This window comes from Pipistrellus kuhlii, unplaced genomic scaffold, assembly GCF_014108245.1.
Source record: "Pipistrellus kuhlii isolate mPipKuh1 unplaced genomic scaffold, mPipKuh1.p scaffold_m20_p_9, whole genome shotgun sequence".
Classification (NCBI taxonomy): domain Eukaryota; kingdom Metazoa; phylum Chordata; class Mammalia; order Chiroptera; family Vespertilionidae; genus Pipistrellus; species Pipistrellus kuhlii.
Genome location: NW_023425595.1, coordinates 49,519,317 through 49,542,222, shown reverse-complemented (window position 1 = coordinate 49,542,222; position 22,906 = coordinate 49,519,317). Strand labels below are relative to the sequence as shown.

Sequence of the window (22,906 nt, the reverse complement as noted above, 5' to 3'; positions counted from 1 at the left end):
CGGAATCATCATTTATTGAGAAACTACCTGCGAATAGAACTCCATGCTACCACTGTCTACTTTGTGAGTCTATTTCCCGTTTCGATTGTGAAGTCAGAGAGTTAGCTTATTGGGTATCATGCGTCTCCGTTTACTGAGACTAAATGTCATTTAGCCCACTGTTACAGGACTTAAGAAGTTAGTATTTACAAAGTAAATGTTGGACAAGTGTTGACTAATCATCACCATCACTATAATTATCATTTGTATCCCACTTCGGAGCCTGGCGCTGAGTGTGGCATGCATGAGAAGCCCAGTAAAAATTCTCTGTTACGGTTAATATTTACCAGGCACTTACTATTGTACATACAGTCCGGCCACTGTGGTACGCATGGCTACCGGTACATGCACCGTCTCATGTGAACTTACAGCCAGTCTCTCTGTTTAGATGACAAGAGCAAAGCATGGGATGGTAACTCTGTAACAGAGATCTTAGGAACATAAAGAAGCTCCAGGCCCTGGCTTCTTGACTCCAGGATCTATGCAGCTCACCACTGCCCTGAATTGGTGAAAGCAGAGGGGGCAGGCAGCCCCCTGTGGTCCTCTGTGCCTGGGTTCTTGGGGCGCAGTCTGAGTCACCATAACGATTGCCATGCAGGATGGATATTGATAATCCTCTTGTTTGGAGAAGTCACTCGTTTAATTCAGTACATCTGGAATTGCGTTATGTTTCCTGAGAAAGTAACCTGAACTTGACCCTCGCCTTTTGAAATTCCCATACTGCAGAGCTGTTTTTCGGGATAAACATGGCATTTGACTTGGCTCACCCAGCTATAATTCAGCTTAAAAAATTGGAGAAACTCCGGAGTTCTAATGCTGGTATTCAAAACACATGTTTAGCTGGTGGGATTTAAACAAGGCTCCGCGGCCTCGTTTTGTTATGGACAATGCATCGTTTTTCATCCCACGGCTGTGGGCCTGGCTTACCTTTTGGCCCCACACAGCAACTTATTTTCACAACTCTATAAACTGCAAATCATAACCCCCCACTTTGGTAATGTACACTCACTGCAAACATTCTCCTTCCTCCTCCAGCCATTTCCGACTCAAGGAAGACAGGATCACCAAACATGCTTTCTCCAGCTCGTTCCAAACCTCAGGCCCGCCAAGAGTCTGCCCTGCCCTTTAGCACATGTCTTTACGCTCGTTCACAATTTAATCTACATTCTGGCAGCACTGTTGGGTTGACATGGGTTTCTTGTGGAGAGAGAGGCATTCTTTCTAATCTGCCTCCCTTTTTTTTTTTTTTTTTTTTTTTTCTTTTCTTCTTTTTCTTTTTTTTCTCTTTCAGGAGGACCAGAATACTGGCTAAGTATTCTGGACTTGCCCAGGCAGCATGGCTCATTGGGTGTTGACCTATAAACCAGGAAGTCACAGCTCGATTCCCAGTCAGGGCCCATGCCCCTGTTGCGTGCTTGGTCCCCAGTGGGGGGCGTACAGGAGGCAGTCAATCAATATTCTCATTGATGTTTCTATCTCTCCATGCTTTTATAAAGTATCCATCTATATTCTAGAAAGCAAATCCATATATTCCTAGATGAATAAAATATTAATAACAGCCTCCACTCTTCTCTCTGCTTCCAGACAGCTAGTACATCAAACCTGCTAGATTTAGCCCAGAGCAGGCGTCTTCAAACTACGGCCCGCGGGCCACATGCGGCCCACAGAGGAGTCTGATCCGGCCCACCAGGTTTTTTAGGCAGTGAGCGCAGCCGAGGTGTTACAATAGGAATTAGTAGTTCATATAGTCCGGCCCTCCAGCTCTCTGAGGGACCGTGATCTGGCCCCCACTTTAAAAAGTTTGAGGACCCCTGGCCCAGAGAAAGGGCGAAATGGCAATGAGGAGATTCAGAGAGGAGAAAATGATTTCTTTACCAAAAGGAGTGACTTTTTCTCTTCTTTTTCTTTTTAATTAAATGTTTTTGTTGATTTCAGAGAGAGGAAAGGAAAGATATAAACGTCAACGAGAGAATCATTGATTGGCTGCCTCCTGAACACCCCACACTGGGGATCAAAGCCCTCAAGCTGGGCATGTGCCCTGACTGGGAATGGAGCCGTGGCCTTCTGGTTCATAGGCTGATGCCCAACTAGCCATGCTGGCCGGGCAAGTCTGGAATACTTAATCGGTATTCTGGTCTTCCTGACGAATGAAAAAGCAGAAGTAGTCAAAGTGCAGGTTGGACATCAGGTGCGATATGTAAACCTGATTGGAAATTCACGCAGGTAGGTGACATCAAGTGAAAACGTCCATCTTTGCATCCACGTCAGCAGAGAGTAGACACACGTCCATACGGTATGAACTCACAGGAGGTGCAGTGTGTGACACAGACCCAGGGGCACCCTGGCTCCTGCACTTCAAAGTTGCTGCCCGTGACTAAGTTACTTCAATCTCTCTCTCTAAGCCGCAGGTTTACCACCTGTGAAAACAGGGATAGTAACAGCATGCACCCCTTAGGAGTTGGGAAGGTTAAGGATAACCCACACCAGGCGCCAGGCACACTGCAGCCTCCGGCCAGCACCACCTGTGCTCCACTGTCACCTGCTGAGGGCAGCAAGGGAGTTCTGGAAACTGGGAATCAGAGCCAGTGTCAGAGGACCAACACTCCAGATCAGAACAATCTAACTACTGCAACAGACCCTCCCCAAATTTAACCTCGCTGGTAACTGCAAGTTAAAATAAGGAGTTAATATTAATTAGCAAAGCTTTTCTGATTGTACTAACCTCATGTTGGTTAGAGTACAGTGATCAGGCACTGTAATATTTTTGCACAGTTATCCAGTATCAGAAGGCTTTTATTAAATATTCATTACAATTTACCCAATAATTTCATTTCTAAATAAGGATTCCTAAGGACTGAAACCAAAATATGGAAAATTTGATATGCACGACGATGCTTTCGTTATTCATAAAGTGATGTAAATTATATGCTTTATGAAATGCAGTCATAAGAGGATGGTTATGGAAACAAACATTGTGGAAAAACATGATAAGATACTATCCAACCAAAAGCTAAGATACTAAACTCGGTATAGTCTATGATTATAACATATGAAAAAATTAATTTGTATAAGAAAAAGGTTAACAGTGGGCATATTATAAAAATAGGATATTTTAAGTGATTTTTTTTTAGTATCTTTAGTTTCCACTTTGGAAATATGAATAGGTTTTTTTGGGGAAATAAACACGCATTTGACTAACTACTCCAAACTGCTCAGATAAAAATCAGACCATCCACCAATGTTCATTCATGCATTCACTTTTGTTAGCGGCACAGCGGGCATGACTGAGCCAACTCATCACCTTGAAAGTGCTCTATTTTCACAAAGCGGGTCAGAATCAATATGCAAATGCTTGCCTTTTTTTTTTTTTTTTTTTTTTTTTTTTTAAAGACACAAATCTCCAAACACAACCTGTCCCATTAACAGCCTGTCTTCAGTCCTAACCATTTCCGTTTTCAGGATGCAGGAAAAGGAAGAGGGTACAGGAACAAATCGGAGCCCTATCCATGTCAGCTCATGGTCCCAGGGCCCCACCAGCGACCTCAGCAAGGTGAGCTCACCTTAGTCTCCCCGTCACCAGCCCCACGAGCTCACCCACAGCAACAGCTGAGGTGTGCACGAGGCCTGCACTAGTGGTCCCTCCATGGTGCTTCCCACCACGGGAGCCTAACGCGCTTTACAACAATCCACCACACATCTCCATCTTCAGCAGCTCAGAGCAGGTGAGAGAATAAGTATGCGCAACCTACGGGGCCCATTTCTGCAGCTCCAGGCAAGGAAATGGGCCCAGTGATCTCACTCCGAGGTCTCTCCTCTGCCAGGCATCGATGGTGCATGGATCCAATAGCCTGCAGCTTTCTAAACTATCACCATTAATGACAAACAGAAAACCCTGTAAGCAGCAGGGTACGTGTCCGTGACACGGAAGCGTCATGCTCGTCTTTTAGGTCAAAGATGACTTGTACATCACTCAGTGCAGAGTGTCAGATCCAGCCCCTGGAGCTCAGGCCACAGCGAAGGCCAGTGAAGCAGAAATGGTGTGGAGGCAGCTTTGTTTACCCCTTCAGCCAAGGCTGGCCGCCGGAGCCAGGCTGGCTGGCCGTGGCCAGGCTCACAAAGGGGCCTTGTGGTGCTGGGGCCCGGCCTCAATGGCCTGTCTGTTACGTCTCCCGGGACATTTTGATGTCATGTCAATCCAGTTGCCAAGTCTGGCAATTGGCTCAGATCCCTCCTACACTTCTTCTTTCTGACGTCACAAACTTGAGGCAAATGACACTTTCCACAAATAAGGGGTAGATTTCCAAGAAGTGCTTTCCTCCTCCTCTTACTATGCCTCCACCTTATATCACACCTACTGCCAAGTAAAGAAAAAGCAAAACAGTCCACTTTATGCATTGCCAACCGCATTATTAACAAACAGTAACTCCAAAGGGAAGGAAGGATACTTCACTTGGGGATATTTTCACCTTCTGTCGAGCTCTAAAGGTTGAGTTAAAGCATTCAGGGGAAAATGTGAACTTTCCCGAACCAAACTCCGATACCGTTCTAATGGGCTCAAACACCATGGGTTATTTTAAGCAGCTACGGTAAACCGATGTGGTACACACACCAGAGATGTGAAGACTGCTTTATTTTCCTCTTCAAACCTGATCGTTTTTGAGTTTAAATTTCTCCTTTGGCAAAGGAACTGAGAAAGGGTAAGAACAGGAGCCCGGAGCCCCATCCTGGATTCCCCAGTGGGGTCAGACTGTGCCCACACTAGGAAGGGGTTCGGCGCCTGTCAGGAGTCTGTGTCTGTGTGCTGGCACACAGCTGCACAGCTGGCTTTCCCGACCTCCGGGGGGAAGGGGTCAGCAGCTGGGCGGTGAGTGGAAGGCAGGCCAGCTCTCTCTCTGCCAAGGCCAGTGACTCCCTTTCAGAAGATGTAGTCCGAGGTATGCCCGCACACCACCACTGCGGTCGCAAGGAGAAGCCTCAGCCCATTCGACTTAGAAACAGATAAATAAGTCCTTTGTGAGAATGAAGACTGTCCAATAAACAGGCCGTGGCTGCTTGTCTTCTCTCCTCATGCCCCATGCTCTCTCTCCGCTGGCAAAGTCAGCAACATCTAAATGCTGGCAAATCCCCATTTCCCTCCTGAGCGACTGCCTATCACCTTATTTTCAACTGCCCTATTCCTCAACGTCCATATCTGGGCAATCACTAAATCCTGTCCATTCTATTTCCCCTCCTCCCTTAGCATGTCATGCTCCCCTAGACCAGTGGTCAGCACACTCATTAGTCAACAGAGCCAAATATCAACAGTACAACGATTGAAATTTCTTTTGAGAGCCAAACTTTTTAAACTTAAACTTCTTCTAACGCCACTTCTTCAAAACAGACTGGCCCAGGTCATGGTATTTTGTGAAAGAGCCACATGTGGCTTGCGAGCTGCAGTTTGCCGACCACCCTCTAGTCTAGACCATGTTTTCAAACCTATGCCACCCTCACCATTTCTTATCTGGGCTATTGAAACTGTCCCCGGAGGTCCTCATGGCCTCCATTCTCTCTTCCCTCCAATTTGCCCTTACTGCCATTGAAGTCAGCCTTTTTATTAAACACCAGCATAGTCTCTACTTACGAATAATTGTTTATGGCCTAGCTGATGTGGCTCAATGGTTGAGCATCAACCTATGAACTAAGAGGTCACAGTTTGATTCCCAGTCAGGACACATGCTGGGGGTTGTGGGCTTGATCCCCAGCAGGGGACATGTAGGAGGCAGCTGATCAATGATTCTCTCTCATCATTAATGTTTCTCTCTCCCGCTCCCTTCATTTCTGAAATAAATAAAAATATATTTTAAAAAACACAAACAAACAAAACCACAATTTTTTTAGTTATATTTTCCCCCCATTGATTTCAGAGAAGGAAGGAGAGAGATAGAGAGATAGAAACATCAGTAATGAGAGAGAATCATTGATTGGCTGCCTCCTTCACGCACCCTACTGGGGGGAGGGGGATCAAGCCTGAAACCGGGGCATGTGGTCTTGGCCGGAATCAAACCTGGGACCCTTTAGTCCGCAGGCTAACACTCTATCCACTGAGCCAAACCGGCTAGGGCCAAAACCACAATTGTTTATGGATACATTCTAAACTTCTGAGTATGACACTTAAAAGACCTTCACCCATTGGCCTCAACTTCCACATCCACACACCTCTTCTTCCGCCTCTTACCATCTCTTACCATACCCTATCCCACCAGTGCTCTTCAGGACGGCAGCTCAATTCAGACAAAACCTCCTAAACTGGCTGAAGAAGCGACAATCCCCCTGCATAGTACATCCTGCTCCTTCACCTCTAACCTTCACCTCTGATTAATCCCTGAAGACCCAACTCAGATGTCACATCCCTGTGGCACTGTCCTCACTCCCTCCGGCTGTGAGTCATCCTAGCCCTCTCTCACACTCCTGTCCTGAAACAGCACCCTGCAATGATGTGCTCAGATGCTGGTCTCCCTGGAGACAGCGCTGTAGGTCCTCACCAGGAAGGACCATATCCTTATCTCCGAGCCAGGGCTGCACAGGACACACTCTCAGTAAGTGTTGCTGACTCCACCAGCCAGTCAGAAGAGCGACTAAGGGCAATGGAGGGAAAGGACTTGGGCGATCAGGACACTCGATCCGAGCTCCAGCTGCCTCGGAGTGTGCACTGTGGAAATTCATTAATCTTTCCAGGCTTTAGCTTGTCATCTGTTGAATATGGGGATGGGACGATATGATTTCTATGGTCCCTTTAACTCCACTGTTCCAAGCACTTAGACTACATTTTCCTTTAAAACCTACAGTGAAGAAACACCCCATGAAACCCATAGTAATAATATGTTCCAGGAGCTTGGCCGCTCTCCACAGAGCCAGCCAGGAAAATTCCTGCTTTGCCTGGCCACCAGGCAGAGCGCCCAAGGACGGCCAGCAACGCAGGCTCCTCCTCTAACCTCGTAAATCCCCAACTGCCCTCGGGTCTGTTCCACTCGACACAGTTTGGCCCCAAATTGGCTTATTCAATAATATGCATAAGAGACCGAAACCCGTTTGGCTCAGTGGTAGAGTGTCAGCCTATGGACTGAAGGGTCCCGGGTTCGATTCCGGTCGGGGGCATGTACCTTGGTTGCGGGCACATCCCCAGTAGGGGGTGTGCAAGAGGCAGCTGATGGATGATTCTCTCTCATGGATGTTTCTAACTCTCTATCCCTCTCTCTTTCTCTCTGTAAAAAAAAAAAAATCAATAAAATACATATTTTTAAAAAGTAATAATAATATGCATAAGAGAAAAACAAAAACACACAACAAACAAACCCTGATGACAAAAACCTAACATGCCTTGAAAACGACAAATGCTAAAAAAAACATGATTGCTGGGCTTTGAGAAGCCGAGGGAAAGGGCTAGGCTTTGATAATCACCTGGTTACCCCGTACTCCGGGGGCGGCTGGTACCTCAGGACGGCCACTTCCGTTCTGGCGGGCTGCGGAGCGGGGTAAGGCTTGACCATCTCGTGGACCATGCCAGGGTGCTGGTCGCTGTAGAAAAGCCCATGCTCCTGGGTCTTGCTGACCGGGGACATCATCTGCTTGGGCTTGAAGGGGTACTCGGGGGGAGGGCCCCGGGGGTCTAGCACTTTACCTGCGGGCTGGGCTGGGGAGGGCCCCCCGCCCGCCTTGAACCCCTTGCCACTCCCCGAGCCAGGGAGGTGCTGCTTCACGCCGTTCTTCTCCAGCGACAGCTGCATGATCCTCTCGCTGAGCGAGCGGACGTGGCCCTGCTTCAGTTCCTTCAGCGCCTCGTCCTTATGCGCCTGCCCGCTGTTGGCCCGGCTCACCGTGGGCCTCCCCTCAGTCCGGGCCTTCTGGCTGGCGCCCCCCGCCATGTAGTAGCCGTGGCCCACGGGCCCCTGCGGTGGCGGCGGCGGCTGCTGCGGGGGCGGCTGCCCCCGGAAGAACTGGGACTGCGCCTTGGCCTCCTCGTAGGTGGGCAGCTCCTCGCTGTTCTGCTGAGGCTGCATGGACCGGACCTGCTTCTCCATCACCGTATTGTCCACCTGGTGCTCTTGACCCTGCGGCTCCTGGCGCGCCGACTGGTAGACCATTTGTGGGTCTTCTTGGGCGAGGTTCTCCGAGGAAGAAAAGCCGGTTGTCGGGTGGGCTGGTCCTGCGCTCCCGGTGGCCTGGTGCTGGATGGCCAGCAGGTTCATGTTCTCGGTCGGGGTGCCATAGCGCAGCTGCTCCTGGATCAGCCGCTGCAATACTGTTCCAGCGGCCGCATCCTCGGAACCTCTCATTTCCACCTCTGAGATCCTCAGGAAGCTCGGGGCGTGGAAGTTACAGAGAGGATCCTCGACTGTAAGGGAAGCACAGGAGAAAAAGGTTTTCAGGCTATTCCACAGCAATGTAGGTCTGCTAGGGTGTGGTAAATAACATGCCAACGGGAGAAGCATGTGACGAGGTTTTAAGTCCACCACCGCCTCCGTGTACCCTGCAGTTTGCTCATGGAAGTGCTTCTCCAATTCTAAGTGTCTCTAACACTCTCCCTTCTCTGGCCCCCTGCTTCCTCCTAGGCCTTGCTCCGACCTTCATCCCTGCCCTTTCCTTTAATCTTTCTCATGCCCCCTCTCCTCTTCATATAAACGTGCCACGTCTTTTCCATCTTAAAAAAAAATACAAGCAGCCCTAGCTGGTTTGGCTCGGTGGATGGAGCATCGGCCTGTGGACTGAAGGGTCCCGGGTTCAATTCCTGTCAAGGGCACGTGCCTTGGTTGCGGGCACATCCCCAGTGGGAGGTGTGCAGGAGGCGGCTGATCGATGATTCTCTCTCATTGATGTTTCTGACTCTCTATCCCTCTCTCTTTCTCTCTGTGAAAAATCAATAAAATATATTTTTTAAAAATACAAGCAAAAACCCGAAACCAAAACCAAACAAAGAGAAGAGTCCTTCCCATGGTTTTCCCTGCACGTACCTTTAACACCCTGCCTCTCTCCTCCCTGTTCTCTTAGCTGTCCTCAGTAAGCAATGGATGCTTGCTGTCTCCACTTTCCAAATGCTCCAGGCTCTGCCCTCCCTCCTGCTCTGACTACTAACCAAGAGCCCAGCGAGAATTTTCCAGCTCTCACACGACACAACCAACCCTCCTGACGCATCTGGCTGGGTGATCGCTCACTTCCTGAAATGCTCGCCTAACGCGGCACCCAGGTCCTGGCTCGGGCCTCTCTGCCCACTCCTTCCCAGCCTGCCTTTCCCCCACCTGCCCCTCTATTCCGGTGTTTCCCACAGCTCTGCCCTGGTGCTCTTCCACCCTCACTCAGCAGAATCTCGGGGTCATCACATCCACCAGTCATCTTCAATGACTGACTCGTGACCCACATACCTACAACCGCCAGCCGGTGGTCCATGAGTCCTTCAAACTCTATATGTCCCCCTCACCCCGAGAGGCCTACCCACCCACCCAGCCCCCTGCATCCCTGCTTTGTCTCATTTTTGCCAAACTAGAAACCTGAGAGTTTTCCAAAATTCCTTCCTCTTCCTTACCCCCAACACCTAGTCAGTGACTGCTTGTCAATTCTACCCTCAAAATATCCCTCCCAACTCTCTATTCCCATGCCAATCTCCAAGTTGATTCATAATAACCACAATAGCAACCACAAGAATCATTTTTAAGTGCATATGATACGCCATTGCACTACATTCTCTCCACATACGCATTTGTTCCATATGAGGCAGATATTAATTCCCACAGTCTTACAGATAAGGAGAGAGGTTTAGAAAAGGTAAATCTCAGAGGTCACAGAGGTAGGAAAAGACTGAGCCAGGATGTGATTTATTGCACAAGATCTGTGTGCACTCCACACTTATAAGCCCTTGGCGTCTTATCCCCAGACCAATTCATTCCAACAGCCTGCTCATCTATTTCTCCGACACTGGACTCATTCCCATTTCCAAACCCGCCCCTCAGCCAGCAACCTGTCTCCCACACTACCCTGGGAGATTGTTCCACTAGGAAAACCGAATCACATGAATGCTCCCCACAAAATTCCTCAGTAACTACTTACAGGATAAAACTGAAATTCTATAACATGGTGTAGTGCAAGCATATCAAATTCGAGGTTCGCAACGAATATTTTTGCGACCCAGACAATATAATGGAATATGAGAAACATTTTAATAAAAATTTCATAACTTAATTTTTACAATATCCTGTTATTTATAACTAGAGGCCCAGTGTTCGGTGAGGTCCCTTGGCCTGGCTGGCAATCGGGGCTAATCGGGATTCTCTCTCCCGGTTCCAATTGGGCCAATAGGGGCTAGCCAGCTGGGGAGGGACTGCGGGAGGTTGGCTGGCTGGGGAGGGACCATGGAAGGGTTAGGGGGCGTGTCCAGCCCATCTTGCCCAGTCCCAATCCACCAGACCCCAGCAACAAGCTAACTTACTGGTCAGTCTGCCGCCTGGTGGTTAGTGTGCATCATAACAACTAATGGAACAGTCGGACATTTAGCATATTATGCTTTTATTATATAGGATTATTAATAACAAACCACAACGTTTGCTATTGACTGATTACTATAATCGTGTTGCATTCATTTCTGTTTCGCACCTTACACGCAGGCACCCCATTTCTCTCCACTAATACTAGCAGCAAATATTTTAGCAGTTGATTGCCACATCATTATTTTTGGACTGACTTGCTTGGTGTGTGCAACAGGAAATATTTCACTTTCAAAGAACAAGAAAAATAGGTGTGTGTTATGCTTATTAATTTGTGCAGTTATTCAGTGTCTGGTGAGTTCATGTTCAAGAAAAAAATATTAATTTTTATTAAAATGTTCTCTTATTTTATGTTAACGATGACTCATTTATTTCATTTAGCCTTTTGTACTCAGCATGTCTCTATCGAAATAAACCTACATTTCTATGAAAATTGAAGCTTTTGTTTTTTATGGCCTACATAAACTTAAACCTTGTTTATTTGGCCCGTTAGCCTTTGAGTTTGACATGCTTGGTGTAGGGGGGGCTGCCTTACCTTCCAATAACATTTCAGGCCACCACCACCCCACCCTCACTGGCAACTCCTTGGAGTTTAAGCTCTAATGCACCTAAGAACATAGAGACTCCAGACATGCTGGCTCTCTCTGGCCTCAGAGCCTTTGCTCACATTTGTCCCTATGCCTAGAAAGATGCATGCCACCATGTCCTCCTGGGGATTCCTAGCTATGTAGCATGGGATAGCTCCGAGCTACTTTCTGAGGAAGTCCTTTCCTGCTGCAGCCCCACAGGCTCGAGCCCTCCTCCAATATCTACTCCATTGGCACAGATCTCAGTAGATCAGTGATCACCGGAGAGGGCAATTATTTACCTACACAGACTCTAACTCCCGAAAGGTAAGGATCATGCCTTCTTGTTTGGTTCTCCCTAGCACACAACCCAGTGAGGGGGATCAAACATTTAACCAGTAAAAAGATACTTACACAAGCTCCATGAAATATAAAATTTAGCCCTGGCTGGGTGGCTCAATTGATTGGAGCATTGTCCCATTCCAAAAAGTTGTGGGCTTGATTCTTAATCAGGGCACATACGTAGGCTATGGGTTCAATCCCTGGTCACAGTGTGTACAAAAGGCAACAGATTGATATTTCACGCTCTCTTTCTCTCTCCCTCTCCATTCCTCTCTCTCTACAAATCAATGAAAGTATATCCTTGGGTAAAGATTAGATACACACATATACACACAGGGTGTCAAAAAAATGTATACACACTTGAACAGCTTATAGATCAATTTAAAAAATGAAATGTAGTTTAATAAACACTGCCTTTATAATTATTAAAAGTGTGGGAAACCTTATATAATTTAACCCATTTCACAGCAGTACTAGTAAGTAGTATATTGAAGACATCATGTAGCATTGTGATAGTAACATTTGTACCACTTACTTCTGGCATGGCCCTGAGCAAATCACTTCCTCTCTCCTACCTCAACAGCCTCACCTGCAAACTGAAGAAGATGAAGCAGTTCATTGCTAAGCAACCTTCAGTTCTACAATGCCATGCAATAATGGCTCTGTGTTTCTATATATACATAGACCACATCATTTCCCCCAAACCGTCTTTCTTTCCCAAGGTTGCCTTTTTCTTTTTTAACCTATAAATGGCATCCTCGTATGAGTCATCCTGATAGACATTTTAGATTTACATCTGACCTTCTGCCTCCTTTGCTCCCACCATTTAATCAACTGCCAAGCTAGGTTTTCTTTGTCCACAGTGAAATGAGAGAAGAAGAAAAAAAAAGTGGTGTAATATGCTTATCTATATAATGAGAGAGGAATATGCTAATTATCCGTATGCCATAACATCACAACCAATCTACAAGTGGTAGAGAGCTATAGGAGGGCGTGGCAGCAGGTGGAGGCGTGGCAGCGAGCTACAAGCAGGGGTGGTGGGCGGGTGACCAGCTGAGGCAAGCAGCAGCAAGCTACTTGTGCCCAGGGCTACCAGTAAATATGTAAATATACGTATACTCCCACATTTACATGAGTACGCACATAGACACCTTCCATTGGGTTTACTGTCTTCTATTGGCAAGGATTATATACCACTTATTCTCTTTGATATTACAATATGAGAAAAGGTGACAGCAGATAACATCTTTAGTGTACCTGCAATAGCAAAGACTGTGTAACCTAGCTCCCATGCCCTCAGCCACTCCTCAGGTCTGGCTCTCCTGACCAGTGGCTTAGATGTCCTGAGGAGCCTCCGAATACCTCTAGCCTCTGGCCTCTTCTCCTTTCAATCCACACTGTAGGTATGACCTGTCTTCCTCTACTAGACCGAAGCACCAGAGGGTGGGGAGTTTGTTTGCTGAATTCACACACTGCATCGCCAGCGCCCAGAACACTGCTCTGATCCATAGAAAGCCTTCAGGAAGCTCAACACTGACCATCTCCCCAGAACCTCCCCTGGGACTTCAGGCAAATTACTTGGCTTCTCTGAGCCTCTCTCCCCTGTAAAAATGGGCAGACTTCCTATCTGCCCCAGAGGACTGCAGTGGAGCACATTCAAACTTAGCCCTTCCCTTCAGGTAACTGCAACTGAAATAGAAACCTGAAGTTCAACAGCAAACATGTTAAACAGTAAAAACAGATCATGAAAGTTCCATGCAAGATGAACGGCCAAATAATCGTCGTAGTAAGTGGTGAACGACCCACGGAAAGAGTGATCAGTGTGGGTTGAACTGGGCCACACTCACTAAGCAAAGACTGGCTGAAACCTGCTGTATTCAGGCTTCCTGACTGATGCAGGAGCAGGAGAGTAAAAAGGATGCCCTTACCCTCAGGATAACTGATCTGAAAGGCTTACTGGAACAAGCAGTATCAAATAAAAATCATTTTTTAATAAAATGAATAAAAATTCTATTAAAATTAAAAAAGTATTTTCCAGAGGAGAATTATTTTTTTTTTGATGAATAATAAAAGGAATAGAGTTTCACCAGGCATGAAAACTATTACATTCTCTTTTCTAAGCACATTTGGGCCCTGAGATGCTTCCCTAAAGTGGTCTGAAAAATTCCCTTATATGCTCTAGCTCAGTGGCCGGCAAACGGCGGCTAGCGAGGCACATGCGGCTCTTTGGCCCCTTGAGTGTGGCTCTTTCACAAAATACCATGGCCTTGGGCGAGTCTATTTTGAAGAAATGGTGTTAGAAGAAGTTTGAGTTTAAAAAATTTGGCTCTCAGAAGAAATTTCAATCATCGTACTGTTGATACTTGGCTCCGTTGACTAATGAATTTGCCGACCACTGCCCTAGCTGGTTTGGCTCAGTGGATAGAGTGCCAGCCTGCAGACTGAAGGGTCCCTGGTTGGATTCCGGTCAAGGGCACATGCCTGGGTTGGGGGGCATGCAGAAGGCAGCCAATCAATGATTCTTTTATTCTCATTGATGTTTCTATCTCTCCTTCTCCCTTCTTCTCTGAAATCAATAAAAAATATATATATTTAAAGATAAAAATTCCCTCTTCGTTTTTCCTGAAAAGTCCTCAAAAATAGGCAGGAAGTTTTTACAAAGGAGACAGTCCCTTCCCTACTATAGTTTTGAATTTCTTCTGAACTTCTGAGTTATTTGCAAAAAGATTAAAGTGAAGTAGAAAGAAATAAAGAAGTAAAGATTCTAGGAAGGAGTACCAAAAATGTATTTAGGAATTAGAGAAAATTTAGGGAATAAATGGTATCATTCTTAAGTTCCTACCTACCTAGGAACTCTCTCTCTGGTGAATCACAAGTTATACCGTGTTTCCCTGAAAATAAGACATCCTCCGAAAATAAGACCTAGCGCATGAAAAGATAAGACATCCCCTGAAAATAAGACCTAGAGCAACTTTGGGAGAAAAAATTAATATAAGACACTGTCTTATTTTCAAGGAAACAGGATAGTAAGATAGTCTATTAACACCCATAGCACAAACATTAAAAATAAGGCACCTGCCAATAAAGAGACAACCAATAATACCACATGCTGATTTTTTTTTTTTTTTAAATGAGCACAGGGGGCAGGGGGAATTATGCAAAAGCGCTAAAAACAAGACACCTACAATCTTTTTGTGTTTCCACCACAAGTGCCAGTCAAAGAACTCACCAACTTTCTCCCGGATGGTTCCGCCAGCCTCCACCGTCAGAGCAGGCGCTTCATGCCGCCCGGAGTAGAGCGGGAAGTCTGGGAAGAAGTAGCTGGGGTCTTCTAGAATCTGGGCGGGGCTACTGGGACTGTAACACGCAGGAGGGGGGCCTGCGGGGGAGAAAAAAAGCCAAGCGTCCGTTAGCACCAAGCCCTCCTCTCCCTCCCCCGTGTGACTCACCAGAGCCCGCGAGGCACGCTCCCACATCTCAGCGTGCAGTGGGAGCTCTGCCTTTTTGATTCATAAAATTCCAGAGTGACTATTCAGAATGATCACTCCTCACCCGGCCACCCACCAAATGACCCACAAAGCCAGACAGCAATCTTCAAGACCCGCCGAGCGGAGGCGCGGACGCTTGCACACAACGGCAGCACTGCGGGCAGGATCCGAGTCCCCTGAGACCGTGGACAGGTCACTGAGCTCTGAACAGGCAAGGAGGGGACAGGGCCGGGCGAAGGAGAGGCCAGGAAAGGAGCTCTGGGGTGGGGAGAGCTGCGGACTCTGGGAATATAAAGGACAGAGAGGGAGGGGTGGTCTTCTCGCCGTGTGTTGGCAGGAGTGCGTCCCAGCCCAGGACACAGCACTCGCCCTACTCTCCTGTTTCTGGAGCCCCCTATGGCAGCGGGGCACCAGCCGGTGGGTTCTGGCCCTCTGCCAAGCACTGGCCTTTTGCTCCAGTCGACCTGCTTCTCACACAAAGCGGGGTGTGCTTCCTGCTCTGATTAAACGTGACACTGGGTTCAATCCACAGACACTGGACACGAGATGCCTCTGCCAGGACACGGATACCCCACAGACAACGGCGTGGGAACACGCAGCAGGAGGGCCCCCCCCCCCCTCTCCCGGCACTGGTTTCCTTGTGTGGACGCCCAGTTCATGGCTCTTTTTGGCAAAGGAACTTCGTTTTCTCTGGGGGAAAGCGTCCTGCTATTTTTTAAAAATGAAAGTCCTTGCCTAAAAGATAGTTCTATCATCAGAAAAATGTTTCTCAGCAGTCACTCCAGACTAGTAATTTGAAATGTAGTGCTAGGTTTGCTCTCTACCCCTTTCCCACGGAGCCGAAGCTCGTAGTAAAGAACATTATTCTGAGGCCACAGATGGGAGCGTACCCCTCGTCTTTCTGAGTTTCCTTCCCTCATGACATACGTGTATGTGTGCTCACATGAATCACAGGCATGTTTGGACTGGAGGGAAAACAAGTGTTACAAATAGAATATTTATCCCATAAAGCTAAAAATAAATAATGTTGTTTGTGACTTTCACCTTAAGAATGAAAATGAACCACGTATGAACAAGAGAGTATATGACGATGAGCCTAAAATTACAGCTCCAATACGTGTGGCGGCTACCTGTCAGCGTTCTCCTTTTGGCCAACCTGCACAGGCTACCCTTGGAAAGAAACCCACTCTTTGGGCTTCGTCCCCCCACATCTATAAATCCAAAAGCCTAGGGCTAAAATTAGGAATCATGATGGCCCAGATCCAAAGGCAGATCTTGACCTGGCTTCCCCTTCAGGCCAGTGGAAAATGTTGGTGGAAAATTGCAGATGGGCAAAGTACAACCGTGGCGATGCGTTAGAATGACCTGGGATTTTTAAAAGCCTCGTACCCAGGCCTCACCCAGACCTGTCCAATCAGATCTCCAGGGACAGGGCCCACGAACTCGTATTTCATAAAGCTCCTCACATGACTCCAATGTGCAGCCTAAGTGAGAAGCCCTCTGCTAGCAGAGAACAGCACACACAGGCAAAAAAGCAAGACACAAAAACATGTTTCTGCACCTGAGTACCACTCCCCACCAGATCAGAGTCAGAGAGGTAGTGAGGACCCACACACGTCAAGAAAAGCGTGTGTGATTTTTTTAAAAAAAATATACTTTATATAGTAGTAGGTCAGGGTCAGGGATGGACTAAGAATTCTAAAAAGAGCAAATTGCTAATAAAATTGAAACCTAACTAAGGATATATGTGTATATGCATATGTATATAAAGGAGAGAGAGAGAAAGATTGAGAGAGAGAGAGAGAGGATATACACTTTCAACATGGAGCCCAGTTAAGAACTGTGTTATAAGCCATCCTAGGTCACTACAATGTACTCTGATTCTCCACACCTGAGAGCAAGAGACTGGGGAAACCACTGAAATCTCAGGGTACCACTCCCACCCTATAACATGGCTCAGTCCCAGAGACTAAGTAATGGTCCCATTTTTTTGTTGTTGTTGTGTTTGTTTGTTTTTTAAATCCTTAGAGAGAGAGAGAGAGAGAGAGAGAGAGAGAGAGAGAGAGAGAGAGAGAGAAACATTGATGTGAGAGAAACATCCATCAGTTGGTTGCCTTCCATACATGCCCTGAGCGGAGATTGAACCCGTATCCCAGGTATGTGCCCTGATTGGGAATCAAACTGGAAACCTTTCGGGGTTCAGGGCGATGCTCAACCAACTGAGCCACTCTGACTGGGCACTGGTCCAGCTTTTAAAGGAATCTGCACCACTCAAGGACTCTGCTGGCTCAACAGGGTGTAACCCATTCATGTGTTGCCTCTGGGGGCTTCATAGAGACTATTTCCATGTAAGGTCCTCTGTGCTTAGCAGCCTGCAGTCACCTGTTTCTTTCTAACCAGCACCTTGTCTGAGGATGGCCACTCACACAGCTTGTCTGTCTGGGAAAAGTGACAAACGCAATGGAAAGCAAGCTAAGGTGATCGTACAGGAGTCAGTGCTCTGCGGGGTGTCCTGGGGGGCGGGGGGGGGGGCAGCCCCCAGGGCCCAGCCCCGCAGGAAAGCTCGAGGTCTGTCTGTACTGCACTTGACAAAGGGGGGAATCTGGAAATTCCAGGTGGAGGGTTCAACATTTTGGCCCTATATTGACTATGACCCATGTCACCACAAATGATTCCCTTTCTTTACAAAATGTGCTTGTTATTTGTCAGCAAGAAGACTCTTTGCTTCTCCGCCTGAGCGTGACTGCTTTTGGCTTGCTCCTGAAGCACCAAATCCTTCCTTCCCATTATGGTCTTATGCTGTTGCTTTCTTTGTAAGTGTGCAGAGGCCTTTACGTGATGTGACCCTGAACAAGACTTTTTTTCCTTACTCAACAGTAGCCATAACCAAGGGCTTCAGTGTTGGAGGAAAAAACGAATTAAGGCAAAATGAAGTCATTTTCTGGGGAGTCAGAGGCATGACCTGAGTCCTGGTGACCTGCTCAACCGCCTCACCTCACACCATGACTGGTTATGTGCCTCCGATCGGACCCTGAATCTGTAACCAGGCCAACATAAGAGGCTCAGAGTTTCCTTAGGTGTAAACATTGTAGACACTCAACTGACACCCATCATCACCCAACACTTACAGCTGGGAAATCGCCCGGCCTTACATGCCCCTGGCTTGCACATAACCACCCTGGCTATAGCCTCAAGTTCTGATCTTGGGTCCCCAAGGCTGCCTACAACCAGACCTTTCCTTTAGATGCCGTCAGTCTTGCTGGTCCCCTCAGCATCCATGAATGTGTCACCCCCGTTCTCCAACTCCCGGCTAACAAAGCCAACCTCTAGCTTCACAGTCCCCTCCACTGCTACTGTAAGGCTCTCTCCAGTCCACTGACCCCTTCAGTTTGCCTCCAACCTTCTCCTACGCTGTCCTTCCATCCCTCAACTGCCACAGCGGTGATTATTGGAAGCACACAACTCCGCACTTACATGTCAACTGCTCTTGGCGGGATCTTTGACCTTGTCTATACACGAAGTAGTGAGACCATCCCAGAGGACAGTGCCATGTTCCCCATCAGCAAGTAGTGAGAGGCCATGCACCATACATACTGCTCGCAGAAAGTAGCATGCGCATGGTGTGGTGCCCATCTTCGAGCATTCCCAGGGTGGCACCACCAGCCCATGCTGAATGACTGCTGCAAAGCAAGAGGCGGTGGGTGGGTAATTGCTGAGTGGTGTGGTGTGCCTTCCATCATAACCGCGCACTCCCATTCTAAGAACACGGCATTGTTTTTACATTAAGCACCACATGACAACACAATCTGCCTTGAACCATAGCAACTCATGTCTATTGCCTTTGCGCAAACTCTAGAGAAGCACTGGCTGCTCTTCTTAGGTTTCCTCCATCAGGGGGCCTTCCTCCCCGACGAGCCGAGGAAGCGCTTGCTGGGCACACGCTGAACGCTGAAACACATCCTCGGAAGCTCTACCCTAGTGCCACTTCCTCCAGGAAGTCATCTCCCCTTCTTCCCCTACCATGCCACTCATCTGTGCTGCCATCTCATGCCAGCAAATATTATCATGCCACAAAATATTGGGTAATACATTGCCTATGTCTTCAGGTTGTTTTCCTTGACCATTCAGTTGATTAACAGTACTAAGGATCCTGTCTTATTCATCTTTGTATTTCCAATTTCTAGCAGAAATAAGATCATCATAAGTGTTCAATTCATATTTATTGATTCAATGAATCAGCTACAAAGGTTCACAGCACCTAGCAGTTTTGAGCACACTATGGACACTCAGTATTTTTTAATGGAATTAAGATACATTTTTAAATAACCAGTTATGAACATCTTCGTTTTAAAAATATTTTTTATTGATTACAGAGAGGAAGGGAGAGGGATAAAGAGTTAGAAACATCGAAGAGCAAAATATCGATCTGCTGCCTCCTGCACACCCCTACTGGGTATGTGCTTGCAACCAAGGTACATGCCCCTGACTGGAATTGAACCTGGGGCCGAAATGGATTATGACCAGTGCGCTGTGATGCAGTTCCTGCGGGGGCTTTGTACATGATGCTGCAGTAACTGCACGGGGACTTTGCAGCCTGATCACAAGCCTCCATTTATGGAAAAGTGCTGCTTCCGCCCACTCCACCTGGGCCACCCTGCCCAGGGCGAGGCCTCAGTGCCAGGCCCTCTGCCGCCGGTGGCTCCCGCGTCCTTCCTAGGTCTGCGAGCAGGAGCACAGCCTGGAGACCTTGGAGGGCGTGCGCTCCCTCACCATAAACAGAGGAGCCATCCCAGGCCCACCAATCACACAGAGTCAAAGGGAGTACACAGTGAAAGTATCTATAATAATAACAGTGTGATATGCTAATTAGACTGGGTGGCTCAACAGCGGAACGACCCTCCAGACGACCTTCCAGACGAAGCCAGGGCTGCGAGGGCTGAGCCCGTTGCATGAATTTCATGCATCGGGCCTCTAGTTCGTAATAAAAGAACTTTATCTTCAAAGAGGTAATACTTTTTTAAAGTTAGAGCTTAACATAAAATCCAAAGATTATTTTAAATATCTTGACTCAAACTGCACACAATACCAAAATTCATATTTCATGTTGATATAATTTGTTCTTAAATTATCTAAAACTAGAAGTATCTAGACTCTGAAAATTCTTTTCCTCAGATGAGTTTTTTTTTTTAAAGCCACTTTATTGAGGTATGACTAATAAGTAAAAAGCTGTAGAGATTTAATGTATTCAACTCAATGAGTCTGGGGATGAAAGTATTAGCCCGTGAGCCCATCACCACCATCGAGACCACAGATATAACCATCACCTCCCAACGTCTCCTCCCACCCTGTTTATTATTTGTGTTGTGTTTGTGTAAGAACACTTACCGTAACATCTACCTTCTTAGCAAATGTAAGTACATAGTAATAAAGTATTGTTAGCTGAAACCGGTTTGGCCCAGTGGATAGAACTGTGGAATGAAGGGTCCTGGGTTCAATTCCAGTCAAGGGCATGTACCTTGGTTACGGGCATATTCCCAGTTGGGGGAGTGTGCATGAGGCAACTGATCGATGTTTCTCTCTCATTGATGTTTCTAACTCCCTTCCTCTCTGTAAAAAAAATCAGTAAAATATATTATAAAAAATAAAGTATTGTTAGCTACAAACACTGAGAGATCTCTAGGAATCCTTCATGCAGATAAGTTTTAACAAATAAGCCCTATATTTATTAAATAACTGAGATCCAAATAATCTTTAAACATACTTGTTTACACCTATCCCAGGACCAAAAGGGAACTCTTTGGGGTGGCCATGGCACACATGATTATGATTATTAGTGTGTGAACTCCATTACTTACACATGTTTCTATCACTGTATGTAAACAGCAAGTACTTAATTTTTTAACAAAAGAAAACAAACAGGATGGAAAGCCCTCTGATAAACCCAAGACATAAAATGACAACAACTGCCTCTCACCCACCCTAAGGCAGAAGAGGAAAGGTCAGACACTCTGGCTGCCTCCGACTCTCCCAGCTTCCTGGGTCCCATTAGCACCTGTTGTCACAGCCAAGTGACCGCACCATGTCCATCAGGGAGCAGTTTTGCAGGGACTGGGGCTCTCAAGAGACAAGTACGTGTCTTCTCATCATGCTCACCCAACTCGTAAGTCAACATTAGCTCCCAAACAAACTACACAATTTAAAGCAACCAATATTCCCAAGAAACTAAACATCCATTTAGCAATAAGAGCACAACCCATATGAGCAGGAGCTACCATTTACTGAGGGCCTGTAAGTGCAGGGATGATATAAAGCTATCGTTCGTGATCGCCACCCTGTTCCCATTTCGTGGCGATGGGGACTAGGCTCACGTTGATCAGGTGATGCCCTGGGCCACAGCACAAGGGACTGCACCACCCCTCCAACAGGAAGGCCTTTTCACTACGCCCTCCAAAGGCCCTCAAGAATCCTTCACTTGCCAAGACCAGTTTGGCTCAGTGGATAGAGCGTCGGCCTGTGGACTGAAAGATCCCAGGTTCGATTCCGGTCAAGGGAATGTACCTTGGTTGTGGGCACATCCCCAGTGGGGGTGTGCAGGAGGCAGCTGATTGATGATTCTCTCTCATCGATGTTTCTAACTCTCTATACCTCTCTCTTCCTCTCTGTAAAAAAAAATCAATAAAATATATATATTTTTAAAAAGAATCCTTCACTTAATCCTAAATCGTCTTTCCCTGACTAATTCCTTACATTAAAATTAGGAGCTTCAATGAAATGCTTGCATTTACAGAAAGGTGCTGTTTCGTCCCATTCCACCTGGGCAACCCAGCATTGCCTGCCACCTTCAGTGCAAATGTCAGTAAGAGTGAAAAAGACAGGGATGTCTTAGAATTGTTATGAAGATAGTTTTTAGGTCTCAGAAACCTTCAGGGTTCTACAGACGGCACTTTGAGAAGCACTGCTCCATGTGATGTACCCTCTTCTAGAGGAAAGGGACCAAGACATACAAAACTTAAGATGATCATGGCTGCAAACCGGTTAGAACGGAGTCCCCTCCCTGGCCACGCAAAGGAAGATGGTGAAACCTGAAGAAGGCGCCAGAGGCCCTCTACTATAAAGCACAGCCTGAACACAGCTCGTCAGGTGGATGGACCCACTGTTTAAGTAAAATGTGTTAGAGAGAGAGAAAGAGAGAGAGAGAGAGAGGCCCCTCCAGAAAGCACCTGCACATGAATGCATCTCCTTGCCCTTGAGGAATTTTTATAAAAAGGAATACAAGCCTGCAATGGTACTTCACTAGCAAAATGTCTCCATGAGAATATTTTGAAGAGGTGGGGAGAAAAGAAGCTAATACCTTGCCCAGCGGGAAGTCAGGCAATCTTTGGACAAAGAGGCAAGGATGTTGAGACATGATGACGGGAGAGGAAAGAGGATGATGCTGTCAAGCCAAAAGACTGGAGGATTAGAAGGACTGAAAGAATATAAAAAAGACAGAAATGGAAAAGGCGGCTATGTGTGCCTTTGGTTTTGGTAAATCTGTTTCTGAAACAGTGCAAGAACCCAGGGTGGACCATTTACGAGCTTTGTGAACTTGAGCAAATGAGTTAACTTCTTGGTGCCCATTAAGGTGCCCATTACCTTCTCAGTCAACGGGGGTAATAACAGGACCTACTATGTCCAGCGGTTATGGAGATTAAGTGAGACAACAGAATGGGCTATCACAGTGTTCCCGCACATAGTAAGTGCTCAGTAAATTCTATGGGGAATGGAACAGGAATTACTGCTATAAAAGTCTCTTCCCAAAGAGGATCAAACCAGTGAGCTTTTAAAAAATAGCCAGGTGCTCAAGCAGATCAGAGATGAACGCTGTTAGAGTTTTTGTTTGTTTGTTTGTTTGTTTGTTTGTTTTTGTTTTTGTCAGACTATTCCAAGAATTTGAAAGGAGAAAAATCTTAAATATACC

At 46.8% G+C, this 22,906-nt stretch overlaps 1 protein-coding gene across 6 annotated transcripts in view; it reads right to left on the bottom strand.

Annotated features, from left to right (window-relative positions):
* Positions 1-22,906, bottom strand: part of AMOTL1 (angiomotin like 1) — a 129,088-nt gene that overhangs the window by 45,370 nt on the left and 60,812 nt on the right. For 5 of the 6 annotated variants that reach the window (XM_036426252.2, XM_036426251.2, XM_045578022.1 and 2 more), the window contains 2 exons: positions 14,688-14,837; positions 7,477-8,410 (listed from right to left, as the gene is read on the bottom strand). In XM_036426252.2, coding sequence (XP_036282145.1) covers positions 7,477-8,410; positions 14,688-14,837 — 1,084 coding nt within the window. The remainder of the gene's footprint in view (positions 1-7,476; positions 8,411-14,687; positions 14,838-22,906) is intronic. The other variant, XM_045578023.1, reaches the window with a different exon arrangement.